The sequence below is a fragment of the Stegastes partitus genome, unplaced genomic scaffold (genome assembly GCF_000690725.1).
Source record: "Stegastes partitus isolate 25-593 unplaced genomic scaffold, Stegastes_partitus-1.0.2 Scaffold37, whole genome shotgun sequence".
NCBI classification, from domain to species: domain Eukaryota; kingdom Metazoa; phylum Chordata; class Actinopteri; family Pomacentridae; genus Stegastes; species Stegastes partitus.
The window spans coordinates 74,409-100,472 of NW_007577768.1; the positions used below are offsets into that span (position 1 = coordinate 74,409).

A 26,064-nucleotide genomic window follows, 5' to 3' on the forward strand; every position below is an offset into this window, starting at 1 on the left:
AAGACAGCAGGGTCTAAGTGGGAAAGATTGTGACTGGTGTTATGAAATTACCTATCAAATTAAAATGTAATTTACGTATGGTGGATTAAATCTCTACAAACAATACATGTAATACTGCTTGACCTAATAAATATATAGTGGTGTGTGCAGGTATTTGTTATTAGCAAATCATCACACAAACCATCTGACTCATAATGGAGCCCTGCAGCGGCCTGCTCAGCCTCAGTGACAGTGTGGGGGACATAAAAAACCTGCTCCCTTTGTCTGTACTGTGTAATACGTGTTGCTCTGCTGAGGAGTGATAAGTGACCTTATGTAAGTGCAAAGGTTTCCGTGATCCTTGAGCTGAGCTGCAGCAGCTGAGACACTATAAATATGGCTTCACATGATCCAATCCGTCCTGATGAAGCGTCATCGTGAGCGAAGGATCGAGTTTAATTAATCCAGGCAATTTATTTATTTATTTTTTTTAAAAAAAGAAGCCGTCAGCAGCTGCCCTGACTGGTGTGAGAGGAAGGTGACGAATCAGAGGAGGAGTGAACTGAGCACAGGGACCTCAGCAGGGCGGGAGGGAGGGAGGGAGGCGGCGAGGATCCACAAGCGCACTCCGGCTCGACTCCACTGTGAATAACACTGGACACGCACCAAATGAGACACGCCGGCTTCACTACCGCAAATGAAATGCAAAAATGTGATCTTGACCTGTTGCTCCGCTGGGTAGGAGAGCAACCGCTGCCGCTGCGCAGATGACAGACTTCATGACGGCGCTCCATGTGATCGTCCTTCCACTCACACACACCGGAGACCAGCGCACGGTAAGCCGCCCCTCGGTGCCCGTGGCCCGGCGTCCACTCCTCCACACACACACACACTGATTACATACACCTCGGGTTTGGTCTTGCAGTACAAAAATAAATAAATAAAATAAAATAAAAAAAATACCATTAATGTTTTCATGGAGAAAAGTAGCTTTAAGTTTAAACCATCTGGGAAAAAAAAGTCGGAGGTGTGTCAACGTGGTGAAGCACGTGGGTTCATTTCAGCTGCTGTCGGCGAGCTGTGTGGCGTTATGGTTATTTGGTGAAAAACAAACTCGCCTCTACCGGTCACTGGTTTGGTTTCACTTTCGGTTGATGCTTGTGGTGTAACTGGCTCCTCCTTTAGTTTGGAGGGAACAAATCGACAGCTGGACTCAGTCAGCCAGAGGAGCAGGACGCGTGTGCGCAGCAAGCGGCTCTCAGTTGACCATCTATAAATAGTTTTAGTGAGAGTAGTGAAAACTCACTATTGTAGTTTACTCTCGTGCTCGCAGTGAAAGTAAAGGCACCCAGACTTCAGTGCAATAATAGTAATAAAAAACAACAACATTCTTTTTCAGGTATATTTAAAATAGACACTCAGGCGACACTTGTGAGTGTGGCGGTTGTGTGATACACCAAATCCAGACCACTCGTCCTTTGGCTCCAACCAGCTGTTTATTCACAGATTTACAGGATACTGGTAAAAGACACTGATGTTAGATCTCACAGTCGTCACCACAATAATAAGCTCCGGGAATTACTACAACGAAGAAGAACTTATTCAGCTAACTGTTAGCATTGACACCACGGGGATGACTGGTAATTACAATCAACAGTTACCGGTAACGTGGTGTGCTATTTTCTATAAACAAGCCAGTATTGTCACAGAAGCAATTTGACTATATTTTTACCAAGTACACCATCTGTACAAGCTGGAAATTTACCACTAAAACAACCGTATTCACCATTTCACACAGATTATTATTGATCGACCTACCACTGGCAAAGTAACGCGGGGTTCACCCCTCAAGTCTGCAGGGGCCCCGCAGAGGGCACCAACATAGCATCCAGCAGTTAAGACATTATTCTGTAAATAAGGCAAATAATTGTATTATGAAAAGAGATGGCAAGTGGAATCATTAACTGCGCTACATAAGCAAAAATACAGCCAAATTATTATTAATAAACTATAATTAAAATGTTATGTAGAGTGTCTGCTTTCACATTATTGTTTTTTGTTTTTTTTGTTCAGTGATGGAATAAATTTTAAGAAAAAGTAGAAATGTCTTTGTCAAGTTGAAGTACAGTCTTTAAAATGTAACCTTAGTACTCGTAACAATAGTTTAACTACAGATCAGTTAAAAAGCTCTGTGAAACCAGCAGGACTACATGTGGTCTGTCAAAACAAACAAAACAAAACTCAACCCTGAGGCAGAAAGTAGGAGCTGAACACATGATTTAAAGATTGGAATAAAAACATGGGGAAGCGTTTACAGCTGTTCAGATAAGCGTGCCAGTGTCGGAATGTTTCAGCAGAGCTTTAGAGCCTTTTTTAATCTTAAATTTCTCTTCAGGGAGAAGAATAAATCTGTGATGTGAAATAGTAAACAGACTTACTCGTAAAAGGAAGAACTCTTTCCTTCTGCTGCAAATGTTTTCTTGTGTTTTTATCAGATGCAGACTGGTCTGACTACTCTGGCACTTGACATGCGTTTGAAAAGTGAACAAAAAAACAAAGTGATTCATTTTGTAGGTCAGGCAGGTTGTTTTATTTCAGCTTTTATGATAGTAAGTTGAATTCATTGATCTTTGGAACTAGTGAAAACATTCTTTGCTATTTCCATCGAAACACAGGAGAAAAGCTGCAACAAAACAAGAATGTATCAGCATGAAAACAGGCATCTGCTGCAAAGTCAGTCTTTTGACACTTCAGTACTTTTTGCTGTTCATACGTATGTACTTTAACTGAGGTAAAAAAAAATGCAATGACATAGTTTACTTGAAGATATTTCTTCATTTCCTTAAATAAATGATTTGAGAACATCTTCCACCATTAATGTTAATCCTCAGAAGAAATTTAAATGAAAATTAACACACAAAAAAAGAAAACGCAGAACAAAAGCAGTCAGTGAGAAAAAGAAAAGTTATTTTGCAAATCAAAGCATTGCAAAGAAGAACATTTTGTTTGTCTAGAAGCAGTTGTGGAAGATGTGTTCAGATACTTGAAGTAAAAGGTTTAATACTTTACTGTGAAAGTTTAAATCCTGAATTCAACAATTACAAGTGTGTATGTATTATGAGTAAAATGTACATGAGGTGGGCTGCAAGGTGGCGCAGTTGGTAGCACCATTGCCTCGCAGCAAGAAGGTTGCCAGTTCGCGTCCTGGTCTTTCTGCATGGAGTCTACATGTTCTCCCCGTGCAGTGTGGGTTCTCTCCGGGTTCTCCGGCTTCCTCCCACAAGGTCCAAAAACATGTTGAGGTTAATTGGTGATTCTAAATCGTCCGTAAGTGTGAATGTGAGTGTGCTTGGTTGTCTGTCTCTAAGTGTGGCCCTGTGATAGACTGGTGACCTGTCCAGGGTGTCCCCTGCCTTCACCCTAAGTCGGCTGGGATAGACTCCAGCCCCCCGTGACCCTGGTGAGGATTAAGCGGTGTATAGATAATGAATGAATGGATAGATGGATGGATGTACATGAGGTTTCAAAAGTACTCACTGTGCAGAAAAATGGTTTCTGTGGGCATTTTACGATAATATAAGATGCATTTGGATTAATATTACTGCTTAATTAATGTATATAGTGTTTGTGGGTTTTATCTGCAGCAGTGTATCATCTTGTATAAGATCATCACTGTCCTCTCAGAACCATGTAGGTCTAGAAAGTCAACTTTTCATGAGTTTAGAGAAAACCGCCTTGTTTTCAACTTTGTGATGATTCATTTTTCAGTTTAACACAAATGTTCAGAACCATCATATTTGGAGATATGCGGTTTTCACTGGTGAGGAAGTGCAGGATTTTTTAAAAATCTTAACAGTAACTAGAAACTAAAAACAAATGTAGAGTAGAAAAGTACGTTTGCCTCTGAGATGTATTCGGGTAAAAGTATAAAGTTGCATGAAATGGAAGGACCTAGCTAAACTTTACTTTTCACACAACCAGTGGAAAAGTTGTGTTTTTCCATTTCCCAGGTTCACATCGGGGTCACAGAGGCAGCTTTAAAGTTTTTCTCTCTCAGACTTATCACTTCACGTAAAAGCCTTTAAAGTAACTTTATCAAACTGACAATCCAACATTCACACGCACCTCATACAGTGATTGGCCAGATGTGGAGAGGTGAAAGTAAGCAGAAGAACTTCTGGCATGCTTTTTATTTTCCCATTCATTTCACTGACTTTACAACGACTGAGTGCAGCTGTATGGATGCCTGCCTGTTGATTTATGTCAGCCTTAACCCCCCTGGAAAAGTGTAATCTGCTGTCTCCTCTGGAGCTGTCCAAGAGCTACAGTAGCTTTTAGATCAAGAGGAAGAGGAATGCTGGAGTGCAGATAAGTAACTGTCATATGGAGGAAATACAGTTACTGGCTCATTCACAGTTGTTTGGCAATTATATTCATGCAGATGTACAACATGGACATTATAACCTGACTGTTATCATATTTACTCAGCTGACTGCCTCATGTTGCGGCTGCTGCAGCTCCCTCCACCATCACAACCTCCTTCTTATGCGTATGAATACATTCATGTTTTTTGTTGGAGATTATTTACTTTAATTTGACAGTAATTAGGGGAATGACGTGCAGCAAATTGTTCGGCCAGCCAGGAACTGAACTGGAGACTCGCTGCTCCGTGCAACTGCACCAATGTGGCATGTGTTGCATTATGCTTGTGTTTGTTGTGGGAATTCACCTTTAAGTGGGCAGCAGCAGTATAAAAGTGTCAGTCTTTTCCTGCAACGACCAACTACATTGAAACCAACCAACAACATCCATTATCTATACACCGCTTAATCCTCACTAGGGTCGTGGGGGGGCTGGAGTCCATCCAAGCTGACTCAGGGTGAAGGCAGGGGACACCCTGGACAGGTCACCAGTCTATCACAGGGCTACACTTTGAGACAGACAACCAAGCACACTCACATTCACACCTACGGACAATTTAGAATCACCAGTTAACCTCAACATGTTTTTGAACATTGTGGGAGGAAGCTGGAGAGCCTGGAGAGAACCCACACTGCACGGGGAGAACATGCAAACTCCACGCAGAAAGATCCCGGGTGTCCTAACAGGACCCAAACCAGGATAGAGAAATGTATTATTATTCAAGGTCCTCATATACCAGTAAAATTAGCTCCTATGTTGTTTTCCTCAGTAGATGCCTGAATGTCGCTATAAATCCGGATTCAAATGGTGAAAAGCAATGTTTTGAGCTATTGTCAAAGTCAGTCCATGTCTCACATGTATCTCATGCTACGAAGTAAGTACAGCTCATCACTGTGGCATTTAAACACAGCCTGAGCCAAAGTGCTGACAAAGACATTAAAATATGAAGTGAAAAGTAAAAGACACAAAGAGAAACATACAGAGTTACTGATGTGACACCAGATGGTGAGATTAGAAGGTCAAAAGGGAAAATGAAAGTGTGAATGAAAATATGTCTTGAGCCAGTATTTAAGAACAGAGACGATGGGAGCACATCTAAAATCTAATGCCAACTATTTCCAAAATCGTTTAGCAGCAACTGCAAAGGCTCTGTCACCTTTTAGACTTAGTTGTGACTAACTAGAGATTCTAGGAGTGAGAGTCAGTATAAGATGGGATCTGGTCATTAACAGGCTAGAAAGCAATCAGCACATGACTACTAAAATGAACAGGAAGCCAGTGAAGAGAGGACAGAGCTCGCAGTTTTCAGTACCAGCCAACATCCTCACAGCAGCATTTTGGACCATCTGCAGCTGAGTTAATGTAAACAGAGGAGGCTCAACATAACACAGACATGATGTAGTCAAGACATGTCGTTCTTTCTCCCAGTCATGGAAAAGAAAGAACTGATTTCAGTTTTGTTCTTAACTATAATAACTATTTTAAGAACAGAACTGATTTGTTGCTAAAGACAGAGCTCAGAAACAAAGATAACACGCAGGTTTTCTGCCTTTGACTTCGCATATAAGATGAGGTGGCCAAACTTACGAACTAGATAACTTTGGTAATTAGAGGGACCAAAAATAATACCATCAATTTTGTTACTGTTAATTGACATCCAGCCTTTATTTTCCTTGAAACAGTCCGGGAGAAACTTGGTTTTAGTGGGAGTACAGCTGGGATTTTCTGCATCCTAATAATGCTTCCAAATGGGAGCATGTTCAGGCAGAACAGAACTGGTCCTTAATGGGTCCCTGAAGGAGCTCATAGGAGACAGTGGAAGAGGAAAACTGACCCATAGTGTAGACACGGAGAATCCCATATATTTAAGATTTAAACAAGTTTATTGCTGTACCTTTGATACCAACCCGCTGTTAGAGACGTATCAAAAGAATAACATGTCCCACAGTGTCGAAGGCGGCTCATAAATCTGGTAAAACCAGAGAAAGAGATCATTTGTTTCCTAGAACAGAACTGCTTCAGTGCTGCAGAAGCTCTGAACTCCGAATGAAACAGATCAAGAATCTCGTTTAAATTCAGGAATGACTGCAGTTGTGACAGGATAATTTTCTTGGTTGTTGTTGAAGCAAATCACAAATTTCAACAATTTCCCTGAGGTTTCCACCAAAGGGATCAGTAAAGTTCTATTCTATTCTATTCTATTCTATTCTATTCTATTCTATTCTATTCTATTCTATTCTATTCTAAATACAGGAAGTTTATTTTTGTTTGTGATGCCATTTATTTGATGGACTTCAGCAAACTGATTTGCAGTGAGAGAATTTATATAACAGGAATAGTCACCAGGATTTTTGGCAGCACACTGAGGACTAGATATGATATATAATATATATAGGTATGTGATCAGAAAAACGTGAATAATACAACCAACAGAAAATCCATTAGACGTTATGGGGTCAAGATTATACGACAGCTTTCTTTATATGCTAAGAAAAGGCCAAAAAAATCCAGTCCATATAAGCTGAGATCTGAGATTGTTGCCATGGGTTTACTGCTATAAGAAAATGTCTGCAACTTAAAAATATTCTTGAAATCCGTAGCTAACTGTAGGCGTGCGAATTAAGGAACACTGTTGACCAAAACTGGTTGATTCACAATCACCATCCATGTCTCCAAAAAAACTAGGAGATCTGTAGAAGCCAATTACGGAATAACGTCCAATAAATTTGCCATTTTTAAAATGTAACAGGCCAATAACGTAATAAAAGTCCTGAACCGACGTAACTTTTGGCCAATAACTAGGACTTTTATTACGTTATTGGCCAGTTATTACAATATTGGCCTATTTCATTTTTAAAAATGCAAATTTATTATGTCATTGGCCGCTTTTACATTATCAGCTGTTATTACATTATTGGCTTCTACAGGATCCACAACACAGCAGGTAAAGAGGTCATTTAAAATGCATGTCTTATAAGACACAGACCCAGAGTTAACAAGGGCCATTCGTGTTGGTTTTCACTGGAGCAGAGCAATCTGAAACATGCTAAGGTCGAGGGCGATAGACAACTGACAGATGAGTATCTCAGGTCCTGTGATCGATGAGCGAAGTGAAGACCTCTGCACCTCATGAGGTGTATGAAAGACAGCTGCTTTGTAGTCTACAAAAAGACACATCCACCATCTCACCTTGTCCTGTGAGTTTTTTTTTTAAATATAAAGGTTATAGCAGAGTAGCCAGCAAGCATGTTATGCAGATGGTTGGAGGAACGTGGGTGAGACTTTTGTTGTGTCTGTTTAGACACATTCCATATTGGACCTTGATCAAGACACTACGTCTGCAGTAGTAAATGCTTATGCAAAGCAGCTGACTCATGCCTTTCTCTTCTCACGTCTTGTGTTGTTTCCACTTTGCTGCGGAGCAAAGTCCGCTGAGAGAGATGGAGGAAGACAGTGTGGGTGAATCAGCATCTGTTTGGAAAGAAGTGAGATTCAAGTCAACAGAATCTAAAACACCATACTCATAATACAATAGAGCAGTTTTAGAGATGCTGAGTAACATCATCTGTAGAGGAACGGTGGGTAACACTCAGATATACTGCAGTGTATACTGTATAACAATCATACGTTACCATCTGATCGTTTTTGGCAAATAAGAAGCAAAAACTCCCAATGTGAGCTGAAATGGAGTCAGAAAATGTAAAGCTTGAACAACAAATAGCACATAGCAGAAACAGAACATCTGAATTAGGAACAGGATTGGTTAAAGTGTAGAATAAACAGTGCCGCCTCTAAACTAACACTGAAAATCATAATGACCCAAATCAAATCAAGTTTTATTGTCATTTTGCTGTACATACACAGTAGTACAGGCAAGATGAGAGCGTTTCTTTAGGATCCAATAACTTAAAGCAATTAAATAACAGAGTGTGTGCATATCCGGATCAGCAGTTCAGCATTCTGACAGCTTGTGGAATGAAGCTGTAGATAATTCCAGAGGTTCATTCCTTTAATGCTCCGGAAACGTTTGCCTGATGGCAGCAGTTCAAACAGTTTATGGAGAGGGTGTGAGGAGCCCCTGACAATGTTCAGTGTCCTGCTCCTGCAGCAGCTCTGGAAAAGTTCTTGGCCAGAGGTGAGGGAAAGTTCGATGACCCTCTCAGCTCCTCTAACTATCCTCTGCAGGGCTTTCCTGTCTGACAGACTGCAGCTGGAGGACCATGTTGAGATGCAGTATGTCAGAACGCTCTCCACCACACGTCTGTAGAAAGTCCTGAGGACGCTTCCTCAGGAAATGGAGTCTCTGCTGGGACCGTTTTATGATCGCTGCAGTGTTCTTATTCCAGCTCAGGTCCTGCGAGATCTGCACTCTTGATGTTCTCCACTCTCTCCACTGTTGAGGGGAGCATGCTCAGGGTGTGACCTCCGGAAGTCAATGATCATCTCCTTCGTTTTGTCCACGTTGAGCAGCAGGTTGTTCTTACTGCACCAGCCCTCTCGGTGTTTCACTTCATCTCTGTACATTGATTCTTTGTTACTGCGAATGAGTCCCACCACTGTGATGTCATCGGCGAACTTGATGATCTGGAGTCCCTCATATGTGGCTGCACAGTCGTGTGTTAGCAGTGTGAACAAGAGTGGACTGAGCACACACCGTTGAGGAGATCCAGTGCTCAGCGTGATGGAGTTGGAGATGTTCTTTCCGACCCGGACAGACTGGAGTCTCTGTCATTTACACACCAGTCTTTGTTAATATCGATGCACAAGCCCCCGCCTCGGCTCTTATCAGAACGAGCTGCCTGTCTCATAAACTCCGGTGCAGTTAATGTTTTAAGTGCTGTTGAAGTCAAACATTTCAAATCTCACTTTATTCATGCTTTTAGTTCACTTCAAAGCACAAATAAGTGTACTGAACAATATAAAATAGGTGAAATTAAAACGAGCCAAAACTATAAGCTTTTGTTGACAGTTTTGTAGCCCTGTGTCTTATGTGTGCATGTCTGACCTTTAAAACATGTTAAGTTTCATCATATTCAGTTGAAATGGACCTTTTTAACAAGCTTCTTCTCTCAACAGTCTCATTCCAGCTCCATGTGCTCACATTAAGGACGGTAAACTAACTTTTCCTTGTCCAATTTCTAGAAAGGCGCCCAGTTCCAGCCGACCTGCAACCTGTGCCGAGAGAGCCACAAAACTCAGGTGTGGCTTTGTTTCTTAGTTCTGAGGTAGGCATGCAGTGTGTGACTTGTTTAACATTAAATATTTTTATCATGCTGAAAAGCGAGGAAATATTATGATCAGTAATGTATCTCGAAAGACATGCAAATCAAATACAACACAAGTTGAGTCAGAGAATGTGTTTGGACAATTAAACACTGTGATGTGAAGAGAAAAAAAAAAGTATCTGACTATAAAGTTGAAAGATGAGTGTGAAATTAAGGCATTTTGTTTCATCCATGAACTCATCCGACAAATAGAAATGACATGTTATTACTGGGAAAGTCTCCTTTGCCTTCAGATGAGCTGCACGACTTTGAAGAGCTGATTTACCAAAATGCCCACGAATGTACAGACAGCTGAATGTAGTTTTTTTTATCTCTCTGAAAGATGCAATTCTTAGCTGAGTGTGGGAAGGTAAAATCTACAGCAGGTTCCAAACTCTTTGAAAGAACTACAGCGGAAATGTCTACAATCACGTAATTAATATGTAATTATTGTGTCTTCGTTCTCTTGAAGCCTCCTGAGTACATCTACATGTGCACAAGCTTTTGTGCCTGAAACTGCAGATCTAAAGATTTGTTTGAGGGACATTAAAAAGACCATTGAGGTGAGAGAAGGTATCAAAATCATATTTTAGTCATGTTTTATCATCTAAAATGTATTTATTAAAAAAAAATGTTTTATGTTGAATATAGAAACCAACATTTTTGACACTTTCTTGAACTGTATTCTTTATATCTGCCATTATTTATTTATTTGTCTGTTCTTTATTGTTTCTACACCTTTTCAGAAATCTGACGCCATGCTGTACGCTCCTTCAGTCAACGATATCAAAGTAAGTTCTTAAACTATCATTTCAGCTTTAGCAACAGTTTGGAAAAAAATGAATAGATCAGACAACATATCTGCACAACTGAATCAACTTGTAATTTGAAAACTTTAGCCAAAGCTTGAGATCAACACATTTTTCCGTTGTTTTACGTGTGTGACCAAATCCTGAACGTCTCATTGATCTCCAGTTTTTTTTTTTCAAAAAGCGTTCCCACCTACACAGGTGTTCAGAGAAAGTGCATCAGCTCTTAAAATTGTAATTGCCATCCAAGTAACAGTAATATTTCCAACAGATTGCATCAGATAAGATGGACATGGGCAGGTGATCATGTAATATTGCAGCATCTATCATAGGCGCTTCAGTAGAAGGCAGCTGGACTTGTCTTTTTTGTTCTTGAGGACATTTAACGTCTCATCCAAGAGGCTGCTTCTTGGTCGCCTATTCTTTCTCCTTGGTTTGATCGTGAAAGAAGGCATTTATGGTAAACGGAAGTAGCCATCTGAAAACAGAGGAAGTGGTCACTACTTATCAGGTACTAGGAACAGAGTCTTGAGATCCTTCCTCATAAAGTTGAACCACCATTACCAGCTTGAGTAATTCTGATCAATCAGTTTACTACCATGTACATCTCCTGAATGAATGGGTCCTTGGGCGTGACCACAGCTGACAATAATCATGATTGGCTTTCATACAGTTAAGACAATGATTGTTACCTATTTTCTTGCTATTTCATAAACTAAAATGTCTATTATACCAGAGTAAAACAATCTCCAGTTAATAAAACGAGGTAAAGAATTTACATTTTTCTATCTCAATTTTTATTATTTTGGCATCTATGATGACCTGAAATAGACTGGTGACCTGTCCAGGGTGTCCCCTGCCTTCACCCTAAGTCAGCTGGGATAGACTCCAGCCCCCCCACAAGCCTAATGAGGATTAAGCGGTGTATAGATAATGGATGGATGGATGGATGGATGGCATCTATGATTTTCTAATCCAATCTATTTTAAAATGTATTTGAGAGCATCTGTCAAATATCAGTAAGTTTTGTCTGCACTTTTAATAAATGTCTTTGGTTTATATTTCTATTTGTGATGCTAGTCAATAAAGCAACATAGCATTGTGAAAAAAAAAAGTTAGAAACGTGAAATTCTGAGCTGATGCATTTTCTTTGAACACCCGACCCAATAACTTTTTTCCCCACCCCCCTCCTAAATACAATTTTAGTCAGAAAACCAACATGCTTTTTAAACAGACAGAAAACAACACAGATGCTTGGATTGTTAGGGATTACAGTGATTCTTTGTGTGATATCGTAAGGTCTTGACCTTACTATGTGACGTACTCTGAGAAGACTTACTGGATGTTAGGATTTAGCATCAGGAAGACTGAATTGAACTCATGTGAAGGTTTTTTATCATAGAAGTGTTACCGGCTGTCATTTTAGAAACAGAGGTCTTTTTATGGAATTTATATACCATAAGAAACACAAACTAATGCCAGTCTTGTTTTTTTTTTTGTATCAATAATGTCTGCTGTTAAACGGAAATGCCCCTTTGACAAAAACTTGCAGAACTTTTGTATTTATTTTTGTAGAATTTATAGATAAAAATCTGAAAGTAAAATGTTAAAAAAGGCAGAAATTTGTGATCAAGTTTCTGCCTTTTAGACAGGTGTTGATGTTGAAGGATAGTGGCTGATGCAGCTGAAAGGACTAATTAAAAAAAGAATCCTTGTTTCTGCTTGTTAATCGGCTAAATCTGTAACTGCATGTGACCAAACTGAGGGATTCCTTTCTCTCCTAGGATAACTGTAAAACTATGTCACTCAAATGTTACATATTGGAGTTGATAATGGTCATGGATGAGGAAGAAATTACTGAAACTACAGCAGTAGATTGCATCTTCCATTTCAATGAGTCACTGCAACCTGAAGTAAGTCCTCTTCACAAAATCCTGCTTGTGTCTCTGCTTATGAAAACGATCACATTTGTAATGTAGCTTTTGTTCTCGCATAAGCACCACTGCATGTAAACTAACTAATCATGGTATCTTACACAAAACCGTGGTGTTGTTTTCACTTTTCACAATTTGCCTTCTTTGAATTTCAGGTTGGCTGCCCACCATGTGAATCATACTCACTGAAAAATATTACAATATTCCTGGAGAGACTAAATAAACTTTTGGATTATATTACTGTTTGGCAGATTAATCATAAAATATAAGACAATGTAAATACTGTAAGCTACAAATGTGTATTTGTATATATTTGTAAAGAACTGTATTTCTATTTTGTAAATACCTCACTGTAACCATGTCACCCTGTGACAGATCGTGCCGTCCTTACGGAAAAATTAGACTTTGTGTATTATTTTACGGCTTGCACTAAATTGACTCTGCAATGGAGTTTGAATGAACAGCATGACAGCAGCTACTATTTCTCAAGCTACTGACAGTTTTATACAGCAGAGATCTGCCTCCCAGTTGTACAGTTGTTGTACTATACAGAATGTATGTTATTAAACTCCTTGTTAAACACTACTGAATATTGTACTGTTTGTACCTAATGAACTCCAGTATCTGCTCACTCCAGTAAATATCTTATCTGTAACATTGTCATCTGATTTCTTTTTCCTTTCTGTTATCTCCAGAGTTATTAAAGACGCTCTGTGGAATCTCTTTTCTAAACAAGCAATATTTCTGTTCAGTGTTACTGGACTGCAACCAGCCCTGTGTTGACGCCACTTCTGCACTGGTGCTGCTTCAGATACCAGTGAAGCATGCAGGAGGATTTACATGGATTGTAACTGGTGTATGACACTCTTACACACTCAGGATTTTAATATTTTAGAATTTGTCTAATTGTAAAGTCCATTATCTATCTATACACCACTTAATCCTCACTAGGGTCGTGGGGGGGCTGGATTCTATCCCAGCCGACTTAGGGTGAAGGCAGGGGACACCCTGGACAGGTCACCAGTCTATCACAGGGCCACACTTAGAGACAGACAACCAAGCACACTCACATTCACAACTATGGACAATTTACAATCACCAATTAACCTCAACATGTTTTTTGGACTTGTGAGAGGAAGCTGGAGAACCCGGAGAGAACCCACGCTGCACGGGGAGAACATGCAAATTCCACGCAGAAAGATCCCGGTGCCCCCACCGGGACACGACCCGGTGACCTTCTTGCTGCGAGGCAACAGTGCTACCAACTGGGCCACCTTGCAGCCCCTAATTGTGAAGTCAACAGTAGAAATGCGGCATTCCTGGTACCAAGTGCTTTAACCCTTTTCAGGACTTTTGGGGTCTTTTGGACCCCAGGCCATTTGCTTTAGGTGACAGGTATTGTTTTTTTTTTATTTTTGAAGATTTTTTTTTTTTAAATTTAAAAAGAGGGAACCAAAAATACTTATCAGAATTTTTTTTTAATGTAGTATAAAAGTCTAGACCTCAAAAAACCTTCTACATATGGCAGCATGAAAGTCCTGAACAGGGTTAATAGAGATGTGGATCACTGAAATCGTTTTCCTACACAGTTGAGCTGTTTATTGCTGCCTGGGCCAGTAAAAAAGAAGTGAAAGTGCCAGACTGGGATTTAATAAACCCCTTTCTCCAACCCCATGAATCAATCCGATGCCAGGCCGTGATGCTGGGCTGGAGTTTCTCCTGACCTGTAGAAAAAGACTGAACTGTGTTCTGATACAGTATCATGGACTGTGTTGCTGTCGCTGAGAATCAGTTCAGCATCAGCTGTGTCCACACAGGCTCAGGTCTGTACCACTGTATTGGACAGAAAAGGCAGAGAAGCTGCTCTGATCATAACTGCAACCACTCTATGACTGTAGCTCTATCCTGGATTGTGTTTTGATCGCTGCGATGCTGTTATGTTGCAATTTGTGGTTTCCTCAAACGTCAAGCCATGGCAAGAAAATCAACATTTGACTGAAGAGCCATTGTTACCAGAAGTCCCTCCTTGAGCCTGGTTCTGTTGGAAGTTTTTTTTCCCCCCCGCAGAGGTTTTCGGTTCCTTCCCCCTGTTGTGGACTGCTTGCAGACTGCTGAAGCTTATAGGGAATCCAAATGTTCTGGATTGTTGGGTGTTTCTGTGTCTGCCTTTGTTAAGCGCTATGAGATGACTTGTTGTTGTAAATATGCGCTATACAAATAAAATTGAATTGAACGAAATGCTCTGCCTTCTAAAGCTCTAGTAATGCTGTGAAACCTGATGAGTTCAGAGAAAGAGTTTTTATTTCTCTAAGTGTGAGAGTTGTGTTGCAATTCGATAACCATCATCCAGTAGCAAGAGGGAAATACAGGCGATACACGGCACACAGCCAACAATCACTAATGGATGAAATAAAGATAACATAGTGCCGGATCTTGGGTCGGGCTTGAGTTTCAAGTTTGGCAAGAGCAGCTGCTAGAATCGGAAACATAAAGAGGGTGTGACACAAAAGATTGCACGTGGCCAGTGTGGCTAAAAGGAAGGAAACTATGCCAGAAACTCGAAGAGTTTATCTTGATCCTAACACACGCGAAAATGTAAGGGGTGACAAAAAAAACAACATGAGTACAAGATGGGGGGAAAAAACTCTGTAATGCTCATTGTATTGAGAGAATGCAAGTTCAAAGAAACACCCCATTCAGCTTGTCTCCTTGCTTGTTTTCAGAGCACACACCTAACATGCTCAGTTTTTCAACAACACAAGCTTTTTTCACCTCCTCTACCAGAAGTAAGGAGGATTGGTACAGTACAGGTCAACAGGACAGGAGTGATTTAGGAGGATAACACCTATTTAGCCATGATTCTCTGCATCCAGTGCAATTAAAAAGTATTCAATGACAAAAGTAAAACTCAAGCCATGTTCACCAGTTATCAGATACTCAGCCAGCAGGAGATAGATGCTGCCAAAAGTAGAACATGGAAACGAAAGCAAGGAGGTTTAGTTGGGACACAGAGCTACAATCAATGAGCATCTATGACTATAATAGGAAGACGACTCCAGGATAGACGGCTCAGTGAGGCAGCAGAAGACACAGCTGGAGGAGGATGAAGAAAAAATAGCATGGAAAACCAAACCTCTCAATGGGATGGAGGATAGAAGACGTGGCTCACATTATGAGATCTGAGTGGCAGCTGAGACAGTCCAGCACAGAGTAGCAAGGTTTCAGATGCTACACTGAGAGGTTAAACCAAGTGGCTGGGATGGTGCTGAGTCTGGGTTCGATCACTCCTGATGGGACAAGTTCCTGCTGGCGAACCAACCTGATATAGCGGTGCTGAACAAAACAGTTGCTACAGATGTTGTGGTCCCAACTGACAGGAACACCAGCAAGGAGGACTGAGAACATCAAGAAGTACCAGAGTCTGAAGAAACCTCTGGGACAGATGTGGAATGTGAAGTCCACAGTGCTTGTAGCGGTAATAGTTAAGGTGACGAGGGGCTGTGCAGTTAAGCTACGAGGCTTCTCTAGAAAGTTCTCGGCCTCACCTGGAAACAAGAGGTGTAGCTCCCATTGTGGGGCAGAACTGTATATTATAAGCCTTTTATCACTCTGCACTCAAATATCTGAAGCAATCAAAGAAAAAAAGTAGAAGGAAGCCGGAAGCTGGCTGCTGCTGCTCCAGGACAGTGTTCCTGTCCACACAGCACAGGAAGCGGAAGCAGCCAAATGTGGCTTTGAAGTGTGGCCTCATCCACCCAACCTGCTCGGAAACCAAACTTGTGTGGTTGCCATTTTTAGAGTGACAATAAGGTCATTCATTTCTCCTGTGAGGTTTTCTGGTGAGACCGAGAACTATTTGAAGTGCCCTTGATAGATGCTGCAAAGAACCTTCAAACTCCCAAGACCAAGACATTTTTTACAAATGTAATGTGTATATGTACTGTATGTGCATGCATGGATGTGTATATATACATGTAGAAATATATATAAGGTGTGTTGTTATTTGGCTGTTGTCGCTATCAACATTATATTTTATTTATTATTGCCTCTCTCTTGAAAACATACTTCACACAACTGCACACAATCAGATTCAAAAGTCGCGTCCCACACCTACAAAGTAATCAGATTACCCAAATAAAACAATGAATTCTAGTAGCTTCAACAAAACTCCACTGGACTTTTCTTCTCACCTAAAAGAGAAGAAATAATGATTTAATTAAGTGCACTCCTGTGAAACTGACATCAAACCGCTCTTTAATTTTAAATAGACATTGGTAAATGTCAAATGTATATCACAACTTATCATTCTGAACATGCAATAAAGTCCAAGGTATCAACCCTTAGAATATAAAATCATTTTAGAATACAAAAATAAACAATGGAATTTGTTTTATAGCATTAAGAAATGATGGTCCAATGTTCAGCCTCCATCACCGGGCTGTAGTATGAGTTAGAAAAGCTAAACAGAACATGCTGCTTTCCTCCTGGTGTACTTGAGTTTACGTTACAACTTCCTTAGAAGAGTTATTACGGAAACTTTGTTTGGCTGCAGGAAAAAACAACACAGGAAGTTTTGACCTGAATATGCGATAGAATAACAACAAAAAAAAAAAGTGCAGCTGCTTGAGAGGTGCTCCAACTCTTGTACAAAAAGTCACGGTTTTAGCTTTGAATGTTTCATTTTTCATCTTGTATATCTTACTACTGTATGTCGAAATGTTCCAGTTCATGGATCATGGGGATCAGTATTTATACCACAGAAGTCCACTGGGGCGTGTGGTTGTTACAGAAATAGGTCAAAGGTCCACTAACGTTTTTTCTGAAGGCAGCCAGTGCAGACATCATCATCATCACAAAACCAAAACCAAACCTAAAAGCTGACCTCTGAGTTGACATTATTTTTTTCACACGCACATCAGTTTAAAAACAATGTGCAGAGGAGAATTGTTCATGCATACAAATGCAGGCTCACCTGTTGAGGTCTTTAAAAGATCATTAACGTCATATACACACATGTTGATTATGTACAGCTTTGGTTGGTCCACATAGTTGGACTTTTTATTGCTGCTTGGGTTATGAAAAGTAGATGAGAAAGTGCAATTATTTTACAAGAAACACATGTTTGGCAAAAACAGCTTGATTTATAATGAATCCCTTAACTCTGCACTGCTGCATGTACCCTCATCACATTACCAGAGAAACAAACAAAAAAACAAAAAACAGTAATTAAAAAACAAAACAAAAAACATCCAGCAAATTTTAATGAACAGCCCATTTTCCATAATCACTATTATTCATAAGCGTTCATACTGACTAGTTGGAGAACACTGAGGGAGCAGATGTACAGTACAGCGTTGTGTGTCTTTAAGAGTCAACTTTGCCGTACGTCCCCTCCGGCGGTCGGTAGCACTTGGGAAAGGCCATCAGCTGCAACATGTTGAAGGCATATTTCCTGCATCTAATATTCTTTTGTACGTTCTCAATCCGGCATCCTTCTCTGATGAGCAAATAAAGAGGGTGAAGAGGAATGAGGGAAGGAAAGACAGGAGAACACAAAGTAAACATGAGTGGGGTTGTAAATGATGCTTGTGATGATAATTAAAAACACAGACAGGCTGATGAAGCTTCTCAACCAAAAAAAAATCTACAGATGACTCTCTCAAACACTGTTTTGTGTTCTTATTGAATCTGGTTTGTTGATATGCTTCCTGATTGCATTTATATATATATTACTGTGTGTGTGTGTGTGTGTCATTTCTGGAGCGGAATAAACAATGCACATAATAAAGCAGTGCTGTCCTCCTAATGACTTCCTAACATGTTATTTTTCTCATACTAACGAGGAGATAATGATGTATTCTGACCTGCAATCAGCCACAAATGACACACACATCCCTACAGACATCAGATGAGACAATGCCTCTAGCACAACCTTCTATAAACTATGTGGCAGTAGTTTGCTTGTTACGGTTCAAGTGTTTCACATAATTAGATGTAAGTTTTGCATCTCTTCAGAGGTTCAAATGTATTTCATGATGTGGGAAACAGAAAATCTCACCATTCGGTATTTGGTAGTTGATTTTTTCTGCTTAAAGTTCTGCGACAACTGGGTGCTGGTCATGTCAAATGAAAAGATTCCCAAACACTTACTTCATCAAATGTTTGGCATGCTTCATTGTTCTGTTTGCACTGAGAGACAACATCTAACTAAACAGAAAGGGGTGCACAAGGCTGAGCAAGGATTTAAAAAAAAAAAAAAAAATCCTGGCAAATTCTGAAAGACAAAACTGTGATCTTACTCATCCTACAACAACACACAAGAAGCTGCTTTCTGCTACAAAATATTGCTCAAACCGACGGGCGGAGATTACATATTTCTCAATTTATTGCATTTGCTTTCCGGTCTTCCTCCTCTCTCCATCTGTCCCTCCTCAGATCCTCTGCTTCCTCCCTCCTCAAATATTTGATTTGGAAGTAAAATAAATAGCACTAGAACCAAGCTGTTGACACAGTTTAATACAATACGGAATTCGACTTCAAGTCTAAAAACTGTCTTTCAGCCAACTCCGGGCTCATTTACTCACTTCTTAGTACCTTAACATGCCTCTGCTAAAGCGTCACTCATCAGAGGTTATGTTTCTGTTAGGAAGCATACTGTGGGAGCAAGAGCACCGAGTGTTAGAGTTCCAGAAGCATGACATTGGTGTGTTTTCCTCAAACATACACACAGCTGGACTTAAGACAAAAAAAAACATCTTAAACATGACATTGTCCTCTCAGCTGGCACAGTGTTCATAAAGAAAGAAAAATATGAACATTATTTAACGCACGTGTTTTCTTGGATTACAACACTGTGTTAATGCTTTGAAAGCAGCTGTAGACAGTGTAAAGTAGTGAGAAGTGGAACCATTTGAATTCAGTGATTCATGGTATGTGAAATTTGAAAATCAGTCAATACATCACAGGTTCTCTGTGTTGTCCTTAAAGGGTCAGTACACTCAAAGAATTAGTCGAGGCATCTACTGTACAGCAGCCTGCTCATAACTGATCCAGACAAACACTGTTTCTGGGAAGAAATTCTGCTGTTATATGGAAAAACATTAGTTTTTATGCTTGTAGAGCCAAATGCTGTTCACTCCAATGGAGTCATTAAGTTGTTAGAATATCTAAGTCAAACATCTACTTTCTGCAGAGCCACATATTGCAGCAGGAAAATTATTCAGTATTTTTCTGGTATGATTTTGTTTTGGGCATTTATACAAACTCTGCATAGAGCTTGAATAAACGTCCCTTTCCTGGCATTCACTAATCCTGTTACAGCACATCTCTGTGTAGCAAAAACATTTTTAGAAGACTTTACACCTTTGCTTTCGTTAGTATGATCAATATATATGTATTGGTCCTGCCTTTATCTCAATCTATCCTTTCCCATCGCTGTCTGCTGACTTTACACTCTGCTCAAACACTGCAAAACTGCTCCACGCTGCATAATTGCAAGTTACAATATATGTAGTAATTCAGCCACACATGTTCAAACCCAACTCCACTTCTGAAAAAGAATACTGATACATGAAGTCCCATGATGTGGGAAGACAGGATTGGTTCATTAGATTTGCTATGTGTTCGTGTTGTCGCAATAAAATGCTACTGCCAAATGACGTGCATATACACAAACGAACATATATGAATCAGCGGCCGCCGTAACTGATGATATCCGAAAAGATATTTCAAAAATTAAATACCAAAAAAACAAAACAACAACAACAACCTTTGTTTCCAGTGTCCCTTTGTAAATATGTTTTTCCCATTTTTGGGCCATAATAGTTATAGAGTGTAATGTTGCACATAATCTAGCGCCAGCAACTAACTAGGAATAGCATACAATACAGTTGGGGTTACAGAATCTCTCCACCTCCCTACACATGCAGAGTTTCATTCAAATGCCAAAAAAACACTTTCAAAACCTTTAACAAACAAAGTTAAAAAAATAATCTGACTTTTTTTTTTCTCACAGATTTTCAGTGGATATTGTGCTAACACCATTAGCATAAATTCTTTTGGCCACGATAACTTTGAGTGAAAATCTGACATTGCGACAGCCTTCCTGCATATGAAACCCTGGTTGTCTGAATCTGTTTCTGAGACTGTCAACGGCACTCTGCAGTTTTAAGGTGAAAATGCTCTACCATGGCCTTGACTGAGCTCTAACTTATAAAAAAACTAAACAAAAAAACATCACATGGACAAGTTAACAAAGCTAGAATTTTGGATTTTCACTGGAGGGTTCCTGGTTAATGTCTCTTTCAAGCACTAACACATGAGTTCTACTGGATAATGAAAGACAGGATTCTCTCTGTTACAGAGGTCAACGCACCGCACCGTAACTCACACAAAAGGATGTGCAGGAAATGCTGCATTTATTGCAGTTAAACACAGGCTAATTTATTACCTCGACATCATAAACACACAGCATAAAGAAACACACTGCAAATACAGGAACACTGTCAGTCCTACACAACAACAGACGACTGCAGACATGCAGTTCGTTGAAGTTGGCCACATACCAGTGATTCTGTAAAACGAGCTAAGACCAGTTTTTCAGTTGGTGTCCCCTTGCAGCTTTTGTTGTGTGTTAGCATCAGGTCTGCATTTGTTTTTTTGAATTTGCAGTGCATTGCTCTATGGCATGCATATGCTGTTTGGTGAATATGTTTCTCAATTTGTTTTTGATTTATTACTTTTACACATTTAAAAAAATGTTTCTTGTGTCATCTGCTTGTGTTTTCTCATATTGCGGCCCACAAAACCCACAAACAGCCACATTCACAAACAATTACAGAAAAAGCATCCGTTACGTTGTTATGACCAAGAAGTTAAGCGTTAAAGGCAGAAGAAGAAAAGGAGAGCAGAAGACAGAGAGCGATCACCTGCCTCTAAAACAGCAGCTTACTGTTTGAACGAAACAACATTTGCTCTCATTTGCAAAATGCCAAATGTGGTTCCTTTCCGTCCTGGTCGAGTGCATAGTAAGTGCTGACAATGCATTAGAGATTTTCAGGCGCAGACACTGTAATGTGTTATCCGTCAACTGTATATAACCCACTCTAAAAAATGATGCTTTGACTCATCAGACTCACATTTAGCTTCTTAAGCTACTTTAAATACCACATCATCTGTTTCCTGTGATGTTTCTAGTTAAGGGATCAGGCTGGCAACATTTAACATTTTTCATACTATCCACAAATCTCAAGAAAAGACCAAAACCATAAAGAGTTTTGTCTGTGTAGCTGAACGCTGATATTCATCGTTTAAAACTGTTAAAACACACCATCATTCTGGGCTTCTGGCACAACCATGGACACAGTCACTGTAGTTTAGTTTAGGTCAATGCCATGTACACTATTGTCATTGATGTTTTCAGTATAAAAGAATGTACTTGGAGCTGGACGACACAGAGAAAGCAGGAAAGTCAGACTGTACTGATAAATGGACTTGTGCATTCTTGTTGTTGGCAGAAAGAAAAATGCAGAACAATGCCAGCTCATCCATTAGTCTTGACAGATGTAGTATTTGTGGATATTGTCTACGCAGTTATTGTGAACTTTGTAAGTGTTAGTCTTAGGAAGGTTTGTTCTTGTCGGACAGGAAGGTGTAACTTAACAAAAATAAATTAAGGCATAACTTAGATTAGGACACAGTAAATGTTAAATTGCAGATAATGTGACTTAATACCATCGGACTAAAAACAATTTTCCCGGTACAGGGATTAACGCCCTGCAGTTTGAAGTCAATATTAAATCACTTACGCTAATTACCCTCAGACTAAAAGCCGGCTAACTCGCAATACCACAACCCATGAAGGAATAACCAGCGAACACAGAAGAAAGGAGTGAGTAGAGATGGCATTGTCAGCAGTTTATTGATATTTTGCAAGCAGAAAAACAAGACTTAAAATGAGCCACACAACCAGTAAGTGGGAGCTAACGAGCAGCAGGGCAATGGGATAAAAGTGTCGTGACGCTGGTTTGTTCTCTGTCACGGTGCCAGCCTCTGGGTCCTCCCACTGCCCAATGTCTCCCTGGGTCAGCCGACTGCAGGGGCGCCCATCGGAGTGAAGCAGAACGAACAGGGACAGATCAAAACACTGTGGTGTTAGTACAGTATAGATGCCGTCTAAGTGGACTTCCCAGCGCAAATTGATGGCCCTCAGGCTCACACCAGAAGGCCCACTTAGACACAGAGCCAGCAGTACAGCATTGTAAAGCAGCCACAGTCGAGCAGGCGGTGATGGATGGGAGCAGAAATATGAGAAACATGCTCACCAGGAAACTGCACTGTAAGCCACATAATGAAATGACTTGATTGGAGGATGGAGGAAGGAGGCATGCAGCCCTTAACACGACTTTAATAATAGAAGTTGTATCTAAATGGATTTTCATTCCATCTAATCCAGCTGACGCGCATTTACTAAAGTGGAAGAATGGTGTACAGCAGCGATTTAAGGGGCTGTTACAGGATGTGAACATTGCTTTAAGTTTTCTTCACAGTATTGATTTCCTTGTGGATGGCATTTTACCTCTTTCACACTTTGTTTATGACAGATTTGACTCACTGTTAGTGGAGCTAAAAATATCTTTATCGAACTGTAAGACTGTTTCCTTTGATATAATCAGCACCTTTGGACAAGTGCAGAGATCACATGTCCATGTGAGAAACTCATGTCAATTTGAGGGCTCTTCAGCCTTTGAAAAGAGGAAAAGACAAACATGCCGAAGGGTTTTATTTGAGCGTATATGAAATGCCTGACAAACAGAGTTAAAGGACACTGTACGTACTGAAGCTGCATTTCTTGTTTCATGTTCAGACCATCAAGTTAAGTAAATACAAGAATGTTTCAACTGCTGAAATGTACCTGTGTAGCTGCTTCACAACCAATAATATCACAGAACATATGGCAACAATACAATCAGCCAGTCCATCCCGTCTAATCAGACTTTTAATCCAAACAAGTACCAAACCAATGCTATAAAATCCATTTCCTGACCCACAATAGGCACAAACTGTCAGATTCCTTTGAAGACAACAAGCTGCATGAGATTTCCACCTTTCCACCTGTTGAAGCAAATAGGCGTCTCTCCGGTGTGATGTTTGTGTAGCTGTTTCACAACACCGTATTTCCTATGCAGTATAACCTTCCCAGACCCAACATAAATGTAAATTATTGACTAAAGTGATGACGTTAAACGGCTCTGGCGCTGCCAATCAGACAGACAAACCATAACAAAAGCAGTTTTAATCATGGCACTGATTGTATAAGGGTTTTTTTTGTTTTTTTTACCTGTACTTGACAACTCAAACAGAAACAGAAATCAGTGTCTATAAATGGAGCTCCTTTCATTATTTACACACAATAGTGGAGCTTTCATCCTCATATTTACAACATTGTGTATCAACATTTTACGATTATTACTTTTCCAATGTGTTCGCTCCATTTCAACACTAAATTAATCATAATTTCTTATCATTGAGGTCTAATCAAGAGTTTATTTAGACCCACAACCTTCTCAATTTAGAACCAAACTGGCAGTGTTTAAAGAATTTAATCAGATTTTAAAATAGTCCCTGCGCACTATAAACTGACTGACAGCAGATCACGTCATGGTGCCTGCAGGATATCAGACCAGAGTACTGTAGTGAACAAAATACAGTTTCCCTTTTTCCTTTCAGATCTCCATCACTGATCGTCCAACATCACACTTAGACAAAACATAAAGCTCTTGTTTTTGCTCTGAGGCCAAGCTTTGGATGTAAATACAGTCATCTCAGACGTAAAACTGCGACAAAACACAACTACCAGAGCACTGCTGTTGCAGCTGAGTGTCACTGGTTTCAAATCTTTCAGACATCGGGAAGGTATAGAAACAGTCTGGCACACATAAATTCAGAGCAACGTGTTGCTAAATCAATATCCTTATTACATTCTACTTGGAGTTTACACATGTGCCCGAGGCTACTTCTCATATGCTTGCCAGCTGTACATTTGCTTGACAAATAATGCAATTGCAGATGTAAGTGTTCTTTTTGGTGGCAGTTAAATCTATTATTAAGACTCATTTCTGGGACAAAAACCATTTGGGTTCTTTGGTGTTTGGGGTTAGATAACATATTAAATGTTAATTACTTTGTCAATATTGGCTAACCTTACTACAGAAGTTCTACACTGTGATCTCGTCGGCAGAACAGTGTGTGAAAAAGGGTAGTTTATTTGAGACAGGAATTATTTTATTCCAAGGTTTACCTTCAGTAAATTTGTACTTTTGCAGGTTTGAGGAGAGTCATCAGATGTTGTTTTGTTCTACTTAATACTGTAGATTCAATCAGAAAATGTCCATGACATCAGTTTAATTTACTGTATTATTTTGTAGAACTGCCTAATAAAAGCAGTTTATTATTTACCATGACATGGGATTAGCATATTTAATTACCAAGCATAATCAACAACAATCAGTTGAAAATTACTCTGAGTGACTGATCTTTGATGATCGGTAGTTATGGGCTTTATTGTATTTGTGTCACGTAAGGTCTATTTCTTCACACTCATCTAGCACAGCTGCCATCAGCTGGCCTGTACAGGTCATTACCTCAACATTTTCTATGTGCACTTCCCCGATGCTCTTAGAAAAAATCTTAAGCTTATCAGATGTGGGCAGATGCAGGTGTTTACTCCGCTGACAGACATTAAAGGCAGCAGTGTCCCTGCAGCACTGAGAGGAACATGCATGGTTGCCTTTGAATGTGTGAGGGATGGCGAGGATGGTGGTGGGAGCACATGATGTTTACACTTCCACATCTAACAATGATATGCTGGGAGGTGATGGCGCAAACAACATGTCTTGGATGTGTGATGGATTGCGTGGGTGCAGGTTATTACTTTAACCAGGTGTTTACAATAACAGGTTTATTTCAGCTCCATCCAGTGTTACTTCTAAGTTTTTAACACTGGCAAGTCACATGAAATCTGTAAAATATGTGTTTTATATACTGAGATTTTTAGGAATTTCTCTGAAATAATTTGGGAAATCCAACATTGTGTCTCTCTAGAAACAACATTCTTGGTACTGTGGATAACCCACAGATCCCTCTGTCAATTACTTGTGTCAATAGTTCAGAGTAAACGGGAAATTGTCTTCAGAAAGATAACACTGGGGTGACAGCAGAAGTCTCGGTGAGATTATATCGGAGTAAATAAAACTGAAATTATCCAGTGTGTACATACTGCAAAAACTGTATGTTAACAATTGGCTTGAACAATAACTTGCACCCTTAACAGTTTGATAGCGTCTTTTATTTAGTGTCTTACCTCCGCATACAGTCCAGAGCACGAACAAAGAAGTCCTTGCTGAGCTGGTGTTCATCACGCAGGAGGGCACACTGCTCTAATGTGACAGACATGGATGTTCGGTCTTTGGCACTTTTACAGCTGGTAAACCTGATGCCATTTAATCTTCGGCAGATCTGGAGGGAAGTGAGGAAAACATTACACGCACCATTAAAGAAAATAGTTTGGGGTTTTTGTCAGCAAAAGTAAGTCATCTTATTTTTTGTTGTTGGCTCTGCTTTACATTTTCTTCTAACACGTCAAACAGCAGAAGCTAA

The 26,064-nt window shown here is 39.9% G+C and overlaps 2 protein-coding genes across 6 annotated transcripts in view; one reads left to right on the plus strand and one right to left on the minus strand.

The window, feature by feature from the left end:
• Window positions 1-13,063, plus strand: part of il15 (interleukin 15) — a 23,073-nt gene extending 10,010 nt beyond the window's left edge. Inside the window, exons 1-6 of one of the 2 annotated variants that reach the window (XM_008302543.1) lie at window positions 575-815; window positions 9,544-9,626; window positions 10,138-10,228; window positions 10,412-10,456; window positions 12,259-12,387; window positions 12,564-13,063. In XM_008302543.1, coding sequence (XP_008300765.1) covers window positions 747-815; window positions 9,544-9,626; window positions 10,138-10,228; window positions 10,412-10,456; window positions 12,259-12,387; window positions 12,564-12,677 — 531 coding nt within the window. In that variant the 5' untranslated portion in view covers window positions 575-746 and the 3' untranslated portion in view covers window positions 12,678-13,063. Of the gene's footprint in view, window positions 1-574; window positions 816-9,543; window positions 9,627-10,137; window positions 10,229-10,411; window positions 10,457-12,258; window positions 12,388-12,563 lie in introns of those variants that run through there. The other variant, XM_008302552.1, reaches the window with a different exon arrangement.
• A 3,355-nt stretch (window positions 13,064-16,418) lies between these two features.
• Window positions 16,419-26,064, minus strand: part of inpp4b (inositol polyphosphate-4-phosphatase type II B) — a 106,395-nt gene continuing 96,749 nt past the window's right edge. For all 4 annotated transcript variants that reach the window (XM_008302599.1, XM_008302590.1, XM_008302582.1 and 1 more), the window contains 2 exons: window positions 25,769-25,923; window positions 16,419-17,905 (listed from right to left, as the gene is read on the minus strand). In XM_008302599.1, coding sequence (XP_008300821.1) covers window positions 17,773-17,905; window positions 25,769-25,923 — 288 coding nt within the window. In that variant the 3' untranslated portion in view covers window positions 16,419-17,772. The remainder of the gene's footprint in view (window positions 17,906-25,768; window positions 25,924-26,064) is intronic.